This window comes from Cherax quadricarinatus, chromosome 62 (assembly GCF_038502225.1).
Source record: "Cherax quadricarinatus isolate ZL_2023a chromosome 62, ASM3850222v1, whole genome shotgun sequence".
Classification (NCBI taxonomy): Eukaryota; Metazoa; Arthropoda; class Malacostraca; order Decapoda; family Parastacidae; genus Cherax; species Cherax quadricarinatus.
In genome coordinates, this window is record NC_091353.1 from 24,590,033 (window position 1) to 24,609,639 (window position 19,607).

The 19,607-nt window shown below is 41.6% G+C and overlaps 1 protein-coding gene across 4 annotated transcripts in view; it reads left to right on the forward strand.

The window, feature by feature from the left end:
* The first annotated feature begins 3,243 nt into the window (after positions 1–3,243).
* Positions 3,244–19,607, forward strand: part of LOC128687197 (lysosome membrane protein 2) — a 191,589-nt gene continuing 175,225 nt past the window's right edge. For 2 of the 4 annotated variants that reach the window (XM_070098502.1, XM_070098505.1), the window contains exon 1: positions 3,245–3,433. In XM_070098502.1, the coding sequence (XP_069954603.1) occupies positions 3,273–3,433 (161 nt within the window). In that variant the 5' untranslated portion in view covers positions 3,245–3,272. Of the gene's footprint in view, positions 3,434–19,607 lie in introns of all 4 variants that reach the window. The other 2 variants (XM_070098503.1, XM_070098504.1) reach the window with 2 other exon arrangements.

Consider the following 19,607-nt stretch of genomic DNA (forward strand, 5'->3'; position numbering starts at 1 on the left):
GTTCTCTACACATGCTGCTATGTATGATAATTCTGTGTTATCTCAGGTTCTCTACACATGCTGCTATGTATGATAATTCTGTGTTATCTCAGGTTCTCTACACATGCTGCTATGTATGATAATTCTGTGTTATCTCAGGTTCTCTACACATGCTGCTATGTATGATAATTCTGTGTTATCTCAGGTTCTCTACACATGCTGCTATGTATGATAATTCTGTGTAACTGTATTTGTGTATACCTGGATTAACTATCTTACTTACTAACATTGCTACAGTGATATTAACAATGCTTCAGTTGTATTAACATTGCTTCAGTTATATTAACATTGCTACAGTGATATTAACAATGCTTCAGTTGTATTAACATTGCTTCAGTTATATTAACATTGCTACAGTGATATTAACATTGCTTCAGTGATATTAACATTGCTACAGTGATATTAACATTGCTACAGTGATATTAACATTGCTTCAGTGATATTAACATTGCTTCAGTTATATTAACATTGCTACAGTGATATTAACATTGCTTCAGTGATATTAACATTGCTACAGTGATATTAACATTGCTTCAGTGATATTAACATTGCTTCAGTGATATTAACATTGCTTCAGTGATATTAACATTGCTACAGTGATATTAACATTGCTTCAGTGATATTAACATTGCTTCAGTGATATTAACATTGCTACAGTGATATTAACATTGCTTCAGTGATATTAACATTGCTACAGTGATATTAACATTGCTTCAGTTATATTAACATTGCTTCAGTGATATTAACATTGCTTCAGTTATATTAACATTGCTTCAGTGATATTAACATTGCTTCAGTGATATTAACATTGCTTCAGTGATATTAACATTGCTACAGTGATATTAACATTGCTACAGTGATATTAACATTGCTACAGTGATATTAACATTGCTTCAGTTATATTAACATTGCTTCAGTGATATTAACATTGCTTCAGTGATATTAACATTGCTTCAGTGATATTAACATTGCTACAGTGATATTAACATTGCTTCAGTTATATTAACATTGCTTCAGTTATATTAACATTGCTTCAGTGATATTAACATTGCTTCAGTGATATTAACATTGCTACAGTGATATTAACATTGCTTCAGTGATATTAACAATGCTTCAGTTATATTAACATTGCTTCAGTGATATTAACATTGCTTCAGTGATATTAACATTGCTACAGTGATATTAACATTGCTTCAGTGATATTAACATTGCTACAGTGATATTAACAATGCTTCAGTTATATTAACATTGCTACAGTGATATTAACAATGCTTCACTGATATTAACAATGCGTCAGTTATATTAACATTGCTACAGTGATATTAACATTGCTTCAGTGATATTAACAATGCTTCAGTGATATTAACAATGCTTCAGTTATATTAACATTGCTTCAGTTATATTAACATTGCTTCAGTGATATTAACATTGCTACAGTGATATTAACATTGCTTCAGTTATATTAACATTGCTACAGTGATATTAACATTGCTTCAGTGATATTAACATTGCTTCAGTTATATTAACATTGCTTCAGTGATATTAACATTGCTACAGTGATATTAACAATGCTTCAGTGATATTAACAATGCTTCAGTGATATTAACATTGCTTCAGTGATATTAACATTGCTACAGTGATATTAACAATGCTTCAGTGATATTAACAATGCTTCAGTGATATTAACATTGCTTCAGTGATATTAACATTGCTACAGTGATATTAACAATGCTTCAGTGATATTAACATTGCTACAGTGATATTAACAATGCTTCAGTGATATTAATAATGCTTCAGTGATATTAACATTGCTACAGTGATATTAACAATGCTTCAGTGATATTAACAATGCTTCAGTGATATTAACATTGCTACAGTGATATTAACAATGCTTCAGTGATATTAACAATGCTTCAGTGATATTAACATTGCTTCAGTGATATTAACATTGCTACAGTGATATTAACATTGCTTCAGTGATATTAACATTGCTACAGTGATATTAACAATGCTTCAGTGATATTAACAATGCTTCAGTGATATTAACATTGCTTCAGTGATATTAACATTGCTACAGTGATATTAACAATGCTTCAGTGATATTAACAATGCTTCAGTGATATTAACATTGCTACAGTGATATTAACAATGCTTCAGTGATATTAACATTGCTACAGTGATATTAACATTGCTTCAGTGATATTAACATTGCTACAGTGATATTAACATTGCTTCAGTGATCGCTGCAGCATACCTGGAGGCTGGAGGGGGTTTGGGGGGTCAGCGCCCCGTGGCGTGTTCCATGACCAGACCTCGTGGTAGATCAGGGTCTAATCAACCAGGCTGTTACTGCTGGCCGCACGTAAACCAGCCTACGAACTACAGGTCAGCTGGTCAGGTACTGACTTGAGGTGCCTGTCCAGCATCTATTTGAAGATAGTCAGGGGTCTATTGGTAATCTCCCTTATGTATGTTGGGAGGCAGTTGAACAGTGTTGGGCCCCTGACACTTATTATGTTGTTTCTTTAGCGTACCCGTGGCGCCCCATTTCCTGCCGAGTCTTTCGCTTTTATAGTGCGTGATTTTCGTGTGCAAATTTGATACTAGTCCCTCTAGGATTTTCCAGGTATGTATATATTATCATGTATCTTTCTCGCCTGCATTCCAGGGAACACAAATCAAGGAACTTCAACTGTTCCCAGTAATTTAGGTGCTTTATAGTACTTATTTGTGCCGTGAAAGTGTTCTGTATATTCTCCAGGTCAGCAATTTCGCCTGCCTGGAACGGGGCAGTTACTGTACAGTAATATTCCAGCCTAGAGAGAACAAGCAACTTGAAGAGAATCATGAACTTTGCATCCCTAATTTTGAAGGTTCTCATTATCCATCTCATCATTTTTCTAGCAGATGTGGTAGACTGTTGTGGTGTTTAAAAGTCAGATCCTCCGAATTATCACTCCCAGGTCCTTCACATTACTTTTTATCACTCGATTGTGTGTTCAGAATTTGTTTTATACTCCGATAGTTTTAATTTCTTCGAGTTTTCCATAAACATTTGTTCAGTGATATTAACATTGCTTCAGTGATATTAATAATGTTTCAATGATATTAACATTGCTTCAGTGATAATAACATTGCTTCAGTGATAATAACATTGCTTCAGTGTTATTATTAACATTGTTTCACTGATATTAACAATACATCAGGGATATTAACATCAGTTTTCATTACAGATGTTGATGTTATCGGAGAACAGCAAGACTTTAACATCGTTCATCAAGGCTCCAGTGCCCATCTACATGCAGATCTACCTGTTCAATGTGACCAACCCTGACGCTATACGTTTCCACGGTGCCAAGCCCATACTGAAGGAGGTGGGACCTTACACCTACAGGTGAGTGACCAACCCACACTGCTAGTGCTGCTAAGCTCACTACTCAAGCTGTCAGTGGCTAGGTTCTCCTGTAACAGATGTTTACAATACCTGTACTGATTAGGTAACCACTGGTGACAGTTCATGCTGTGAGTGGCTAGGTTATTGTACACTACCCACAGCTCATGCTGTGAGTGGCTAGGTTATTGTACACTACCCACAGCTCATGCTGTGAGTGGCTAGGTTATTGTACACTACCCACAGCTCATGCTGTGAGTGGCTAGGTTATTGTACACTACCCACAGCTCATGCTGTGAGTGGCTAGGTTATTGTACACTACCCACAGCTCATGCTGTGAGAGGCTAGGTTATTGTACACTACCCACAGCTCATGCTGTGAGTGGCTAGGTTATTGTACACTACCCACAGCTCATGCTGTGAGAGGCTAGGTTATTGTACACTACCCACAGCTCATGCTGTGAGTGGCTAGGTTATTGTACACTACCCACAGCTCATGCTGTGAGAGGCTAGGTTATTGTACACTACCCACAGCTCATGCTGTGAGTGGCTAGGTTATTGTACACTACCCACAGCTCATGCTGTGAGTGGCTAGGTTATTGTACACTACCCACAACTCATGCTGTGAGAGGCTAGGTTATTGTACACTACCCACAGCTCATGCTGTGAGTGGCTAGGTTATTGTACACTACCCACAGCTCATGCTGTGAGTGGCTAGGTTATTGTACACTACCCACAACTCATGCTGTGAGAGGCTAGGTTATTATACACTACCCACAGCTCATGCTGTGAGTGGCTAGGTTATTGTACACTACCCACAGCTCATGCTGTGAGAGGCTAGGTTATTGTACACTACCCACAGCTCATGCTGTGAGTGGCTAGGTTATTGTACACTACCCACAGCTCATGCTGTGAGAGGCTAGGTTATTTACACTACCCACAGCTCATGCCGTGAGTGGCTAGGTTATTGTACACGTTGCTTCATTGATGTTAACATTGCTTCAGTCATGTTAACAATGCTTCACTGATATTAATATTACTTAGCTGATATTAACATTGTTTCACTGATGTTAACATTGCCTCACTGATGTTAACATTGCCTCACTGATGATAACATTGCCTCACTGATGTTAACATTGCTTCACTGATATTAACATTGCCTAACTGATGTTAACGTTGCTTCACTCATATTAACATTGCCTCACTGATATTAACATTGCCTCACTGATATTAACATTGCCTTACTGATGTTAAGATTGCCTCAGTGATGTTAACAGCTCATCCTGTGAGTGGCTAGGTTATTGTACAGTACTCACAGCTCATTCTGTGAGTAGCTAAGTTACTGTACACTACCCACAGCTCATGCTATGAGTGGCTAGGTTATTGTACACTACCCACAGCACATACTGTGAGTGGCAAGGTTATTGTACACTATCTGCAACTGACGCTGTGAGTGACTCAGTTATTGTACACTACCCACAGCTCATGCTGTGAGGGGCTAGGTTATTGTACACTACCCATAGCTCATCCTGTGAGTGGCTAGGTTATTGTTCACTACCCACAGCTAATGCTGTATTGGCTAGGTTATTGTACACTACCCACAGCTCATCCTGTGAGGGGCTAGGTTATTGTATACTTCCAACAGCTCATGCTGTGAGGGGCTAGGTTATTGTACACTACCCACAGCTCATGCTGTGAGTGGCTAGGTTATTGTACACTACCCACAGCTCATGCTGTGAGTGGCTAGGTTATTGTACACTACCCACAGCTCATGCTGTGAGTGGCTAGGTTATTGCACACTACCTACAACTCATGCTGTGAGTGGCTATGTTATTACACACTACCCACAGCTCATGCTGTAAGTAGATAGGTTATCGTATGCTACCCACAGCTCAAGCTGTGAATGGCTAGGTTATTGTACACTACCCACAGCTCATGCTGTGAGTGGCTATGTTATTGCACACTACCCACAGCTCATGCTGTGAGTAGCTATGCTATTGAACACTACCCACAGCTCATGCTGTGAGTGGCTAGGTTAGTGTACACTACCCACAGCTCATGCTGTGAGTGGCTAGGTTATTGTAAACTACATACAGCTCATTCTGAGAGTAGCTAGGTTACTGTACACTACCCATAGCTCATCCTGTGAGTGGCTGGGCTATTGTACACTACCCACAGCTCATCCTGTGAGTGGCTAGGCTATTGTACACTACCCTCAACTGATGCTCTGAGTGGCTAGGTTATTGTACACTACCCACAGCTCATGCTGTGAGTGGCTAGGGTATTGTACACTACCCACAGCTCATGCTGTTAGTGGCTAGGTTATTGTACACTACCCACAGCTCATGCTGTAAGTGTATAGGTTATTGTACACTACCCACAGCTCAAGCTGTGAAGGCTAGGTTATTGTACACTACCCACAGCTCATGCTGTGAGTGGCTAGGTTATTGTACACTACCCACAGCTCATGCTGTGAGTGCCTAGGTTATTGTATACTACCCACAGCTCATGCTATGAGTGGCTAGGTTATTGTACACTACCCACAGCTCATGCTGTGAGTAGCTAGGTTATTGTACACTACTCACAGCTCATGCTGTGAGTGGCTAGGTTATTGTACACGACCCACAGCTCATGCTGTGAGTGGCTAGGTTATTATACACTACCCACAGCTCATGCTGTGAGTGGCTAGGTTATTGTACACTACCCACAGCTCATGCTGTGAGTGGCTAGGTTATTGTACACTACCCACAGCTCATGCTGTGAGTGGCTAGGTTATTGTACACTACCCACAGCTCATGCTGTGAGTGGCTAGGTTATTGTGCACTACCCACAGCTCATGCTGTGAGTGGCTAGGTTATTGTACACTACCCACAGCTCATGCCGTGAGTGGCTAGATTATTGTACACTACCTACAGATCATGTTGTGAGTGGATAGGTTATTGTACACTACCCACAGCTCACACTGTGAGTGGCTAGGTTATTGTACACTACCCACAGCTCATACTGTGAGTGGCTAGGTTATTGTACACTACCCACAGCTCATCCTGTGTGTGGCTAGGCTATTGTACACTACCCACAGCTCATGCTGTGAGTGGCTAGGTTATTGTACACTACCCACAGCTCATGCTGTGAGTGGCTTGGTTATTGTACGCTACCCACAACTCATGCTGTGAGTGCCTAGGTTATTGTATACTACCCACAGCTCATGCTATGAGTGGCTAGGTTATTGTACACTACCCACAGCTCATGCTGTGAGTAGCTAGGTTATTGTACACTACGAACAGCTCATGCTGTGAGTGGCTAGGTTATTGTACACGACCCACAGCTCATGCTGTGAGTGGCTAGGTTATTATACACTACCCACAGCTCACGCTGTGAGTGGCTAGGTTATTGTACACTACCCACAGCTCATGCTGTGAGTGGCTAGGTTATTGTACACTACCCACAGCTCATGCTGTGAGTGGCTAGGTTATTGTACACTACCCACAGCTCATGCTGTGAGTGGCTAGGTTATTGTACACTACCCACAGCTCATGCCGTGAGTGGCTAGGTTATTGTACACTACCCACAGCTCATGCTGTGAGTGGCTAGGTTATTGTACACTACCCACAGCTCATGCCGTGAGTGGCTAGGTTATTGTACACTACCCACAGATCATGTTGTGAGTGGATAGGTTATTGTACACTACCCACAGCTCATACTGTGAGTGGCTAGGTTATTGTACACTACCCACAGCTCATACTGTGAGTGGCTAGGTTATTGTACACTACCCACAGCTCATCCTGTGCGTGGCTAGGCTATTGTACACTACCCACAGCTCATGCTGTGAGTGGCTAGGTTATTGTACACTACCCACAGCTCATGCTGTGAGTGGCTTGGTTATTGTACGCTACCCACAGCTCATGCTGTGAGTGGCTAGGTTATTGTACACATTGCTTCATTGATGTTAACATTGCTTCAGTCATGTTAACAATGCTTCACTGATTTTAGCATTACTTAGCTGATGTTAATATTACTTAGCTGATGTTAACATTGCCTCATTGATGTTAACATTGCTTCACTGATGTTAACATTGCCATCACTGATGTTAACATTGCCTCACTGATATTAACATTGCCTTACTGATGTTAAGATTGCCTCAGTGATGTTAACAGCTCATCCTGTGAGTGGCTTGGTTATTGTACAATACCCACAGCTCATTCTGTGAGTAGCTAGGTTACTGTACTCTACCCACAGCTCATGCTGAGTGGCTAGGTTATTGTACACTACCCACAGCACATGCTGTGAGTGGCTAGGTTATTGTACACTACTCACAACTGATGCAATGAGTGACTCAGTTATTATACACTACCCACAGCTCCTGCTGTGAGGGGCTTGGTTATTGTACACTACCCATAGCTCATGCTGTATTGGCTAGGTTATTGTACACTACCCACAGCTCATCCAGCGAGTGGCTAGGCTATTGTACACTACCCACAACTCATCCTATGAGTGGCTAGGCTATTGTACACTACCCACAACTGATGCTCTGAGTGGCTAGGTTATTGTACGCTATGCACAGCTCATGCTGTGAGTGGCTAGGTTATTGTAAACTACATACAGCTCATGCTGCAAGTGGCTAGGTTATTGTTCAGTACCCACAGCTCATTCGGTGAGTAGCTAGGTTACTGTACACTACCCACAGCTGATGCTATGAGTGGCTAGGTTATTGTACCCTACCCACTGCTCATGATGTGAGTGGCTAGGTTATTGTACACTACCCACAACTGATGCGGTGACTGATTCAGTTATTGTACACTACCCATAGCTCATCCTGTGAGTGGCTAGGTTATTGTACACTACCCACAGCTCATGCTGTATTGGCTAGGTTATTGTACAGTACCCACAGCTCATTCTGTGAGTAGCTAGGTTACTGTACACTACCCACATCTCATGCTATGAGTGGCTATGTTATTGTACTATACCCACAGCTCATGCTGTGAGTGGCTAGGTTATTGTACACTACCCACAACTGATGCTGTGAGGGGCTAGGTTATTGTACACTACCCATAGCTCATCCTGTGAGTGGCTAGGTTATTGTACACTACCCACAGCTTATGCTGTATTGGCTAGGTTATTGTACACTACCCACAGCTCATCCTGTGAGTGGCTGGGTTATTGTACACTACCGACAGCTCATCCTCTGAGTGGCTAGGCTATTGTACACTACCCACAACTGATGCTCTGAGTGGCTAGGTTATTGTACACTACCCACAGCTCATGCTGTGACCAGCTAGGTTATTGTACACTACCCACAGCTCATGCTGTGAGGTGCTAGGTTATTGTACACTACCTACAGCTCATGTTGTGAGGGGCTAGGTTATTGTACACTACCTACAGCTCATGCTGTGAGTGGCTAGGTTATTGTACATTACCCACAGCTCATGCTGTGAGTGGCTAGGTTATTGTACACATTGCTTCATTGATGTTAACATTGCTTCAGTCATGTTAACAATGCTTCACTGATGTTAACATTACTTAGCTGATGTTAATATTACTTAGCTGATGTTAACATTGACTCACTGATGTTAACATTGCCTCACTGATGTTAACATTGCTTCACTGATATTAACATTGCCTTCACTGAGATTAGCATTGCTTCACTGATATTAACATTGCCTTACTGATGTTAAGATTGCCTCAGTGATGTTAACAGCTCATCCTGTGAGTGGCTTGGTTATTGTACAATACCCACAGCTCATTCTGTGAGTAGCTAGGTTACTGTACTCTACCCACAGCTCATGCTGAGTGGCTAGGTTATTGTACACTACCCACAGCACATGCTGTGAGTGGTTAGGTTATTGTACACTACCCACAAGTGATGCTGTGAGTGACTCAGTTATTGTACACTACCCACAGCTCCTGCTATGAGGGGCTTGGTTATTGTACACTACCCATAGCTCATTCTGTGAGTGGCTAGTTTGTTCGCTACCCACAGCTCATGCTGTATTGGCTAGGTTATTGTACACTACCCACAGCTCATCCTGTGAGTGGCTAGGCTATTGTACACTACCCACAACTCATCCTGTGAGTGGCTAGGCTATTGTACACTACCCACAACTGATGCTCTGAGTGACTAGGTTATTGTACACTACCCACAGCTCATGCTGTGAGTGGCTTGGTTATTGTAAACTACATACAGCTCATGCTGTGAGTGGCTAGGTTATTGTACAGTACCCACAGCTCATTCTGTGAGTAGCTAGGTTACTGTACACTACCCACAGCTCATGCTATGAGTGGCTAGGTTATTGTACCCTACCCACAGCTCATGCTGTGAGTGGCTAGGTTATTGTACACTACCTACAACTGATGCTGTGAGTGATTCAGTTACTGTACACTACCCACAGCTCATGCTGTGATGGGCTAGCTTTTTGTACACTACCCATAGCTCATCCTGTGAGTGGCTAGGTTATTGTACACTACCCACAGCTCATGCTGTATTGGCTAGGTTATTGTACACTACCCACAGCTCATCCTGTGAATGGCTGGGTTATTGTACACTACCCACAGCTCATGCTGTGACCAGCTAGGTTATTGTACACTGCCCACAGCTCATGCTGTGAGTGGCTAGGTTATTGTAAACTACATACAGCTTATGCTGTGAGTGGCTAGGTTATTGTACACTACCCACAGCTCATCCTGTGAGTGTCTGGGTTATTGTACACTACCCACAGCTCATGCTGTGAGTGGCTAGGTTATTGTACACTACCCACAGCTCATGCTGTGAGTGGCTTGGTTATTGTATGCTACCCACAGCTCATGCTGTGAGTGGCTAGGTTATTGTACACTACCCACACCTCATGCTGTGAGTGGCTTGGTTATTGTACGCTACCCACAGCTCATGCTGTGAGTGGCTTGGTTATTGTACACTACCCACAGCTCATGCTGTGAGTGGCTAGGTTATTGTACACTACCCACAGCTCATGCTGTGAGTGGCTAGGTTATTGTACACTACCCACAGCTCATGCTGTGAGTGGCTAGGTTATTGTACACTACCCACAGCTCATGCTGTGAGTGGCTAGGTTATTGTACACGTTGCTTCATTGATGTTAATATTGCTTCAGTCATGTTAACAATGCTTCACTGATGTTTTCATTACTTAGCTGATGTTAATATTACTTAGCTGATGTTAACATTGACTCACTGATGTTAACATTGCCTCACTGATGTTAACATTGCTTCACTGATATTAACATTGCCATCACTGAGATTAACATTGCTTCACTGATATTAACATTGCCGAATTGATGTTAACATTGCCTCACTGATGTTAACATTGCTTCACTCGTATTAACATTGACTCACTGATATTAACATTGCCTCACTGATATTAACATTGTCTTACTGATGTTAAGGTTGCCTCAGTGATGTTAACAGCTCATCCTGTGAGTGGCTTGGTTATTGTACAATACCCACAGCTCATTCTGTGAGTAGCTAGGTTACTGTACTCTACCCACAGCTCATGCTGAGTGGCTAGGTTATTGTACACTACCCACAGCACATGCTGTGAGTGGTTAGGTTATTGTACACTACCCACAGCTCCTCCTATGAGGGGCTTGGTTATTGTACACTACCCATAGCTCATCCTGTGAGTGGCTAGTTTATTGTTTGCTACCCACAGCTCATGCTGTATTGGCTAGGTTATTGTATACCATCGACAGCTCATCCTGTGAGTGGCTAGGCTATTGTACACTACCCACAACTCATCCTGTGAGTGGCTAGGCTATTGTACACTACCCACAACTGATGCTCTGAGTGGCTAGGTTATTGTACACTACCCACAGCTCATGCTGTGAGTGGCTAGGTTATTGTACACTACCCACAGCTCATGCTGTGAGTAGCTAGGTTATTGTAAACTACATACAGCTCATGCTGTGAGTGGCTAGGTTATTGTACTGTACCCACAGCTCATGCTGTGAGTGGCTAGGTTACTGTACACTACCCACAGCTCATGCTATGAGTGGCTAGGTTATTGTACCCTACCCACAGCTCATGCTGTGAGTGGCTAGGTTATTGTACACTACCTACAACTGATACTGTGAGTGATTCAGTTATTGTACACTACCCACAGCTCATGCTGTGATGGGCTAGGTTTTTGTACACTACCCATAGCTCATCCTGTGAGTGGCTAGGTTATTGTACACTACCCACAGCTCATGCTGTATTGGCTAGGTTATTGTACACTACCCACAGCTCATCCTGTGAGTGGCTGGGTTATTGTACACTACCCACAGCTCATCCTTTGAGTGGCTAGGTTATTGTACACTACCCACAGCTCATGCTGTGACCAGCTAGGTTATTGTACACTACCCACAGCTCATGCTGTGAGTGGCTAGGTTATTGTAAACTACATACAGCTTATGCTGTTAGTGGCTAGGTTATTGTACACTACCCACAGCTCACCCTGCGAGTGTCTGGGTTAATGTACACTACCCACAGCTCATGCTGTGAGTGGCTAGGTTATTATACATTACCCACAGCTCAATCTGTGAGTGGCTAGGGCATTGTACACTACCCACAGCTCATGCTGTGAGTGGCCAGGTTATTGTACACTACCCACAGCTCATGCTGTGAGTGGCTAGTCTATTGTACACTACAGGTCATGCTGTGAGTGGCTAGGTTATTGTACACTACCCACAGGTCATGCTGTGAGTGGCTAGGTTATTGTACACTACCTAGAGTGCATACTGTGAGTGCTAGCATAAAAATAACATTACAGAGGTGTCAGCGAGTCTTACCAGACCCATAACAAAATATATATTACAGTCATATTATATAGTTTCTTCATGTAACTGATGAACAGAAGACAGTAGTACCAATAATAAACATTGACCATTACTGTGTTACAATCTCTAAAAAATATTCATATGCCTTCTTCTTTCTTCTTTCAACGTACCAGCCGTATCCCACCGACGTGGGGTGGCCCAAAAGGAAAAACGAAAGTTTCTCCTTTCAAATTTAGTAATATATACAGGAGAAGGGGTTACTAGCCCCTTGTTCCCGGCATTTTAGTCGCCTCTTACAACACACATGGCTTATGGAGGAAGAATTCTGTTCCACTTCCCCATGGCGATAAGAGGAAATAAACAAGAATAAGAACCAAAAAGAAAATAGAAGAAAACCCAGAGGGGTGTGTAAATATATGCTTGTACATGTATGTGTAGTGTGACCTAAGTGTAAGTAGAAGTAGCAAGACGTACCTGAAATCATGCATGTTCATGAGACAGAAAAAAGGACACCAGCAATCCCACCATCATGTAAATTCATACACCTAATGTGGACACAGTCTCAAGACTTCAGATACAAGCATACTCATTTATACAGCAGGTTAGGTTCTGGGCTAATGTAGGGCACCACTGCTTGACTTGGTTCTTGCCAACAAAGAGTCACTAATTAATAATCTTGAGGTTAATGATGAGCTTGGGGAAAGTGATCACAAATCACTTAGTTTAAATATATCATGGAATCACCCAGATAACTGCAATCAAATCTCTGTCCCAGATTTTCGCTTGGCAGACTTCATGGGACTGAAAAATTACCTGGGTGGGCTAAATTGGGATGTCATGACTATGGGTCAGGTAGGTGATCTTGGTTGCCAATATGACTTTTTTCAGAGCATAGTTCTAGCTACCCAGACAACTTTTGTTCCGAGTAGGGAAATTAGATCTAACAAAAATGATCCCTAATGGATGAACAATAGATTAAAACATCTCATTGGTCAAAAGAGAGGCATATATAGGTGTATCAAAAGAGGGGATGGGCAGTTAAGAAATCAATATTTTCAATTAAAGAGAGAAATAAAGAAAGGAATAAGAAGCAAAAAAGGATTATGAGGTTTAGGTTGCAAGGGATTCAAAGACTAACCCAAAAGGGTTCTTTCAGGTATACAGAAGTAAGATTAGAGACAAGATTGGCTCACTTAAGAGTAACTCTGGTCAGATCACTGACAGTGATAAGGATATGTGTGAAATTCTCAATACCTACTTCCTCTCAGTTTTCTCCCAGGAAAATACTAGCGATATTCCTGAAATAATAGATTATGTAGAACAGGACGATAATAAACTATGCACGATTGCAGTAACTAGTGACATGGTTCTCAGACAAATAGAGAAACTAAAACCTAACGAATCCCCAGGAATGTAAGAGGAATGTAAAGAGGAACTTAGCATACCTTTAGCTAATCTTTTTAACATATCACTACAAACTGGCATAGTGCCTGATAAGTGGAAAATGGCAAATGTAATGGCAGGTGATAGGTCCTTGGCTTCGAACTATAGACCAATAAGCTTTACCTCCATAGTGGGAAAATTTATGGAATCAATAATTGCCGAAGCAATTTGTAGCCATCTTGATAGGCACAGATTGATTAACCCTTTGAGGGTTTCGGACTTACTAGTACGGCTTACACGCAGGGGTTTTTGACGTACTAGTACGCATAAATTCTAGCGCCGTCAAATCTCGCGGGAAAAGGCTGGTAGGCCTAGATGTGAGAGAATGGGTCTTTGTGGTCGATGTGCGCGGTAGAAAAAAATCTGGGACCCAGTGGTGCATTGTGGGAATGCCATCTTAGTAAACAATGTCCACCATGCCTCGCGGTAAGAAGCTCCTCACTCCTCGGCGAATTGGGACACTTTTGTTCCCCAGTGACAGTTCTAATACAGATGGAAGTGCCAATGAAGATGAGTTTCATGGTTTTGGTGAGGTTTTGACTGAAACTAATGATCATAATATCGGTAATAGTGAGGAAAACCCAGATGACCCTCAGCCTTCCACCTCTGGTGCTGGGCCGTCTTGTTCACGTTCAGTTGTACCAGAATCCAAGAGGAAACTTCTATTTTCCCAAATCCCAGACTCAGATGAGAGCATGTGTGATGATAGTGATAGTGAGTATGAACTACAAGCTCATCAAACTAGTTCCAGTAGTGATAGTGAAGTGCAATATTCCCCAGTGAAGAGTCAGTATATACGTCGATATATGCACTCTGGTAGTGTGCCATATGCTATTCCAAGGGCAAGGAGTGCATCTCGGAGTACATCCCATGGCTGTACAACAGGAACAGACAATGAAAATGGCGATGATACTGTTGCAATTGGGATGGAAAATGTGCGTGGTGGTAGTGGTGCTGGCGGTGAGGCACCAGCAGTGGGCCATGCTGCCACCCACGCCGCTGCCTCAGCTGATCTACAACAAAGGCCACCATCCCCCACCCACCCACCACACCAGCCTCCACAACCACAACCTCCACAGCCACAACCACCTGTCATTGTCCAGTACCCACCAGCAGACCGCACCTGGGATTGGCAGGAAGCTGTCAATTTTGTTCCAAATGCCCACCAGTTTGATGACAGCCAAAGTGGAATACGGCCATCTTGTACACTTGGGAACAATGCCACTGAACTGGAATGTTTTGAGTTATTCTTTGACGAACCCCTGATGGAAAGTATTGTCATGGAAAGCAACGCTTACTAGGAGTACACCATGGCAAACACATTACTTTCACCAAAATCACATCTACACCAGTGGAAGGAGGCAACTGTGGCTGAGATGTATCTTTTCTTTGCCACAATAATGCTTATGCCAAACGTGTATAAGCACAAAGTGAAATCATACTGGTCAACAGACTGCCTGATTGCAACCCCAGGTTTCAGTGATATAATGCCAGTGAATCGATTTGTGTTAATGTTACGTATGCTTCACTTCTCAGACAAAACCAGGCCTGACAGAACTGACAGGTTATATAAGATTAGGAATGTGTTTGTGTATCTGAAAGAGAAATTCAGTACGCATTTTTATCCCTTCAGGAAGCTTGTAATTGACGAGTCTTTGATTATGTTCAAAGGAAGACTCTCTTTCAAGCACTACATACCAAGCAAGAGGAAACGCTTTGGTATAAAGTTGTTTGTACTTTGTGATTGTTACAGTGGTCTGGTATTGGATATTATTGTGTACACTGGAAGTTATACATTGCAAAATACCCCCTGGTATTTTGCAATGTATAACTTCCAGTGTACACAATAATATCCAATACCAGACATAACAATGCACAAAAACTTTATACCAAAGCGTTTCCTCTTGCTTGGTATGTAGTGCTTGAAAGAGAGTCTTCCTTTGAACATAATCAAAGACTCGTCAGTTACAAGCTTCCTGAAGTATATTGGTTATTGGGCATCTCAGGTGATGTGGTTAGAACAATGATAGAACCATACCTTGGTAAGAGGCATATATTATATACAGATAACTGGTACACAAGCCCCTCACTCAGTGATTTTTTGCGAGTGAACATGACAGATGTGTGTGGCACAGTGCGTGCAAATCGGAAACATATGCCCATGTTTGACGCTGGCACTCGTAGAGGTGAGGTGCAGGCGTTTGCTGCCAATGACATCATGGCATTTCGGTGGCATGACAAACGAGATGTCACACTGTTGTCATCAGTTCACCCTAATGAAATGGCAGACAGTGGCAGGCAGCATAGAGAGAGCAATGAACCCATTCTAAAACCTGCAGCTGTGATTGATTACACCTTCAACATGCGTTCAGTGGACAAATGTGACATGCAGATTGGGTTTGCTGATTGTGTTCGCAAGAGTTATAAGTGGTACATCAAACTCTTTTTCCATCTTCTGGACATTTCCATGCTCAATGCTTATAATATGTATAAGATGAGGACCAGAAACAAACCACAGTACAGCGAATTCTGTTTGTCTGTCATCAGACAAATAGTATTCAAGTACCAAGGAACAGCACCTGCAATTAACCATCCACCAAATTATCAACAACTACCTGCTCGTCTGAAGCATGGTGATCACTTCCTGGTAAAACTGCCTGCTACTGCTTTCAAGAAAAAGGCTCAGAAGAGGTGTTACGTCAGTGCACATACAAAAAAATGCCCACAACAACGCAGAGACACTCGTTTTATGTGTGAGGAGTGTAAAACACCACTGTGCATGACACCATGTTTCAAAGACTTCCACAGGCTGCAGAACTTCTAGAAACATTCCCTGTGACTGTATATGTGTATATAAAATATAGAAAAATAGTAATAAACAACATTTCATATCGTTTGTTTGTGTAAATATTTTCTATAAACAAAATAATGACAACAGTGTTTATGCCCTTATTGTGTAGTATTGAAAAAGAAATAACTTACAAAATACTGATCATGTTGGCCTCAGAGGCCATAAAAGTTACTCAGAAAAAGAAAAATTGAAAAATAATTGAAAATAGTACATAAAAAAGTAAATAGAAAAATACCGGGTGATGGCAGTCGGCGATGTTACCATATGTTGTTCAATTTTGGCAAACTTCACGCCTCCATATCTCGGTAACAATTGATGGTAAAATTTTTTTGTTTAGCCTATAATGTTTAGAAAAAAAAAACTATTTTTTCATAAAAAAATAATTTTTTTTTTTTTTTTTTAAATTTGGCCAACCCTGAGAACGAGTTTCTGAGAGGGCCTGTCGACCCTCAAAGGGTTAATGAATCTCAACACGGTTATATAAAGGGGCATTCCTGTCTTACGAATTTACTAACATTTTTCACCAAGGTGTTTGAGGAAGCAGATCATGGTAATGAATATGATATTGTGTATATGGACTTCAGTAAAGCTTTCGATAGAGTTCCACATCAGAGGCTATTGAGGAAACTTAAGGCACACGGAATAGGAGGAGAAATTTTTTCCTTGGTAGAGGCATGGCTGACAAATAGGCAGCAGAGAGTTTGCATAAATGGGGAGAAATCAGAATGGGGGCACGTCACAAGCGGTGTTCCTCAGGGGTCAGTGTTGGGCCCGTTGTTGTTCACAATTTACATAAACGACATAGATGAGGGAATAAATAGTGACATAAGCAAATTTGCTGAGGACACCAAAATAGGCCGTCCAATTCATTCTAATGAGGACACTAGAGCACTCCAGGATGATTTGAATAGACTGATGCAATGGTCGGAAAAGTGGCAGATGCAGATTAACCCTTTCAGGGTCAACAGGCCCTCTCAGAGACTTGTTCTCAGGGTTGGCCAAATTTCAAAAAAAACAAAAAAAATTTATATTTTCTTATGAAAAGATAGAATCTTTTCCCGATCATAATGACACCAAAAGTATGAAATTTGATGGAAAACTTACGGAATTATGCTCTCGCGAAGTTAGCGGTCTCGACGATGTTTACGCATTGGTGATTTTGCCCACTTTGAGCCCTATTTTCGGCCAATTCCAGTGTACTTGTCGACAAAAATCATAACTATTTCACTAGAACTCCATTTTTTCTATCGAATGAGTACAAGAAACCACCCATTTACCGATTTCAACTATCCAATACAGTGGTCAGAATTTAGCAATTTTGCCAATTTTACACAAATTTCAAAAGATGCCAATTTCCGAATAGGGTCCAGAATAAATAAGAAAGACATTCCTGGCACTAAAATAACATTTCCTCTGTTCATTAGTCATGTCCCCAGGCCCCTCTTACATTCTTTTGCTTTCCACTTTGAATTTTTATTCTCACAAAAAAACAGAAGATTTACTGTTATGCAGACTACTGCATTAGCGTAGAAATTGTATAAATAATATCAGTTCACTTGTGAAAGAATATTAGACTCACCAGTTGATGTGTATTGGACGTATAGCATGATTTGTTTACTTTTGAACTTTAGTAAAAATCGAACATTTCTGCTACTTTGAGCTCAATTTCAAAGTACTTTTCTTTGTAAAACCAGTCAAAATCATCTCAATTTCTGTAATATGTCTTCCATTCTATAAAATGAGACCAGGAAAACTAGAATACAACAATAAATACCATACGAAAATACAGTGCAAAGTCGTTGTTTTAATCCAAAAACATGGTCAATTTTTTTTTTTTTCATTACACACTGTGCTGCAGGATTTTTTTTATACCACGCACACTGACCACATAGACCCATTCTTTCATATATAGGCCTACCAGCTTTCTCTCACTAGATTTGAGGGTGCTAGAATTTAGGCGTACTAGTACATCAAAAACCCTGGCACGTAAGCCATACTAGTACGGCCGAAACCCTGAAAGGGTTAATATAGACACATGCAAAGTTCTAAATGTTGGGCAGGAAAATAACCATGCCACATATAAACTAAATAATGTAGATCTTAATACTACTGATTGTGAAAAGGATTTAGGAGTTCTGGTTAGCAGTAATCTAAAACCAAGACAACAGTGCATTAGTGTTTGCAATAAAGCTAACAGAATTCTTGGCTTCATATCTAGAAGTATAAATAATAGAAGTCGTCAGGTTGTTCTTCAACTATATATCCATGGTTAGACCTCATTTAGACTATGCTGCACAGTTCTGGTCGCCATATTACAGAATGGATATAAATGCTCTGGAAAACGTACGGAGGAGGATGACAAAGATGATCCCATGTATCAGAAATCTTCCCTATGAGGATAGACTGATTGCCCTGAATCTGCACTCTCTCCAAAGGCATAGAATTAGGGGGAATATGATCAAGGTGTATAAATGGAAAACAAGAATAAATAAAGGGGATGTAAATAGCGTGCTGAAAATATCCAGCCAAGAGAGGACTCGCAGTAATGGTTTCAAGTTGGAAAAATTCAGATTCAGGAAGGATATAGGAAAGTACTGGTTTGGTAATAGAGTTGTGGATGAATGGAACAAACTCCCAAGTACAGTTATAGAGGCTAAAACGTTGTGTAGTTTTAAAAATAGGTTAGATAAATACATGAGAGGGTATGGGTGGGTGTGAGTTGGACCTGACTAGCTTGTGCTGCTGGGTCTGGTGCCATGCTCCTTCCTTGAGTGGAGGTGACCAGACTGGGTGGGTCATTGGGCTAATCCGGGGGGGGAGGGGAGACATGAACCTGCTCCGCATGGGTCAGTAGGCCTGTTGCAGTGTTCCTTCTTTCTTATGTTCTTATACAGCAGGTTAGGTTCTTGGCTAATGAAGAGCCCCGCTTATACAGCAGGTTAGGTTCTCGGCTAATGTAGGGCCCTGCTTGTACTGTACAGCAGGTTAGGTTCTGGGCTAATATAGGGCCCCACTTATACAGCAGGTTAGGTTCTGGGCTAATGTAGGGCCCTGCTTATACAGCAGGTTAGGTTCTGGGCTACTGTAGGGCCCTGCTTATACAGCAGGTTAGGTTCTGG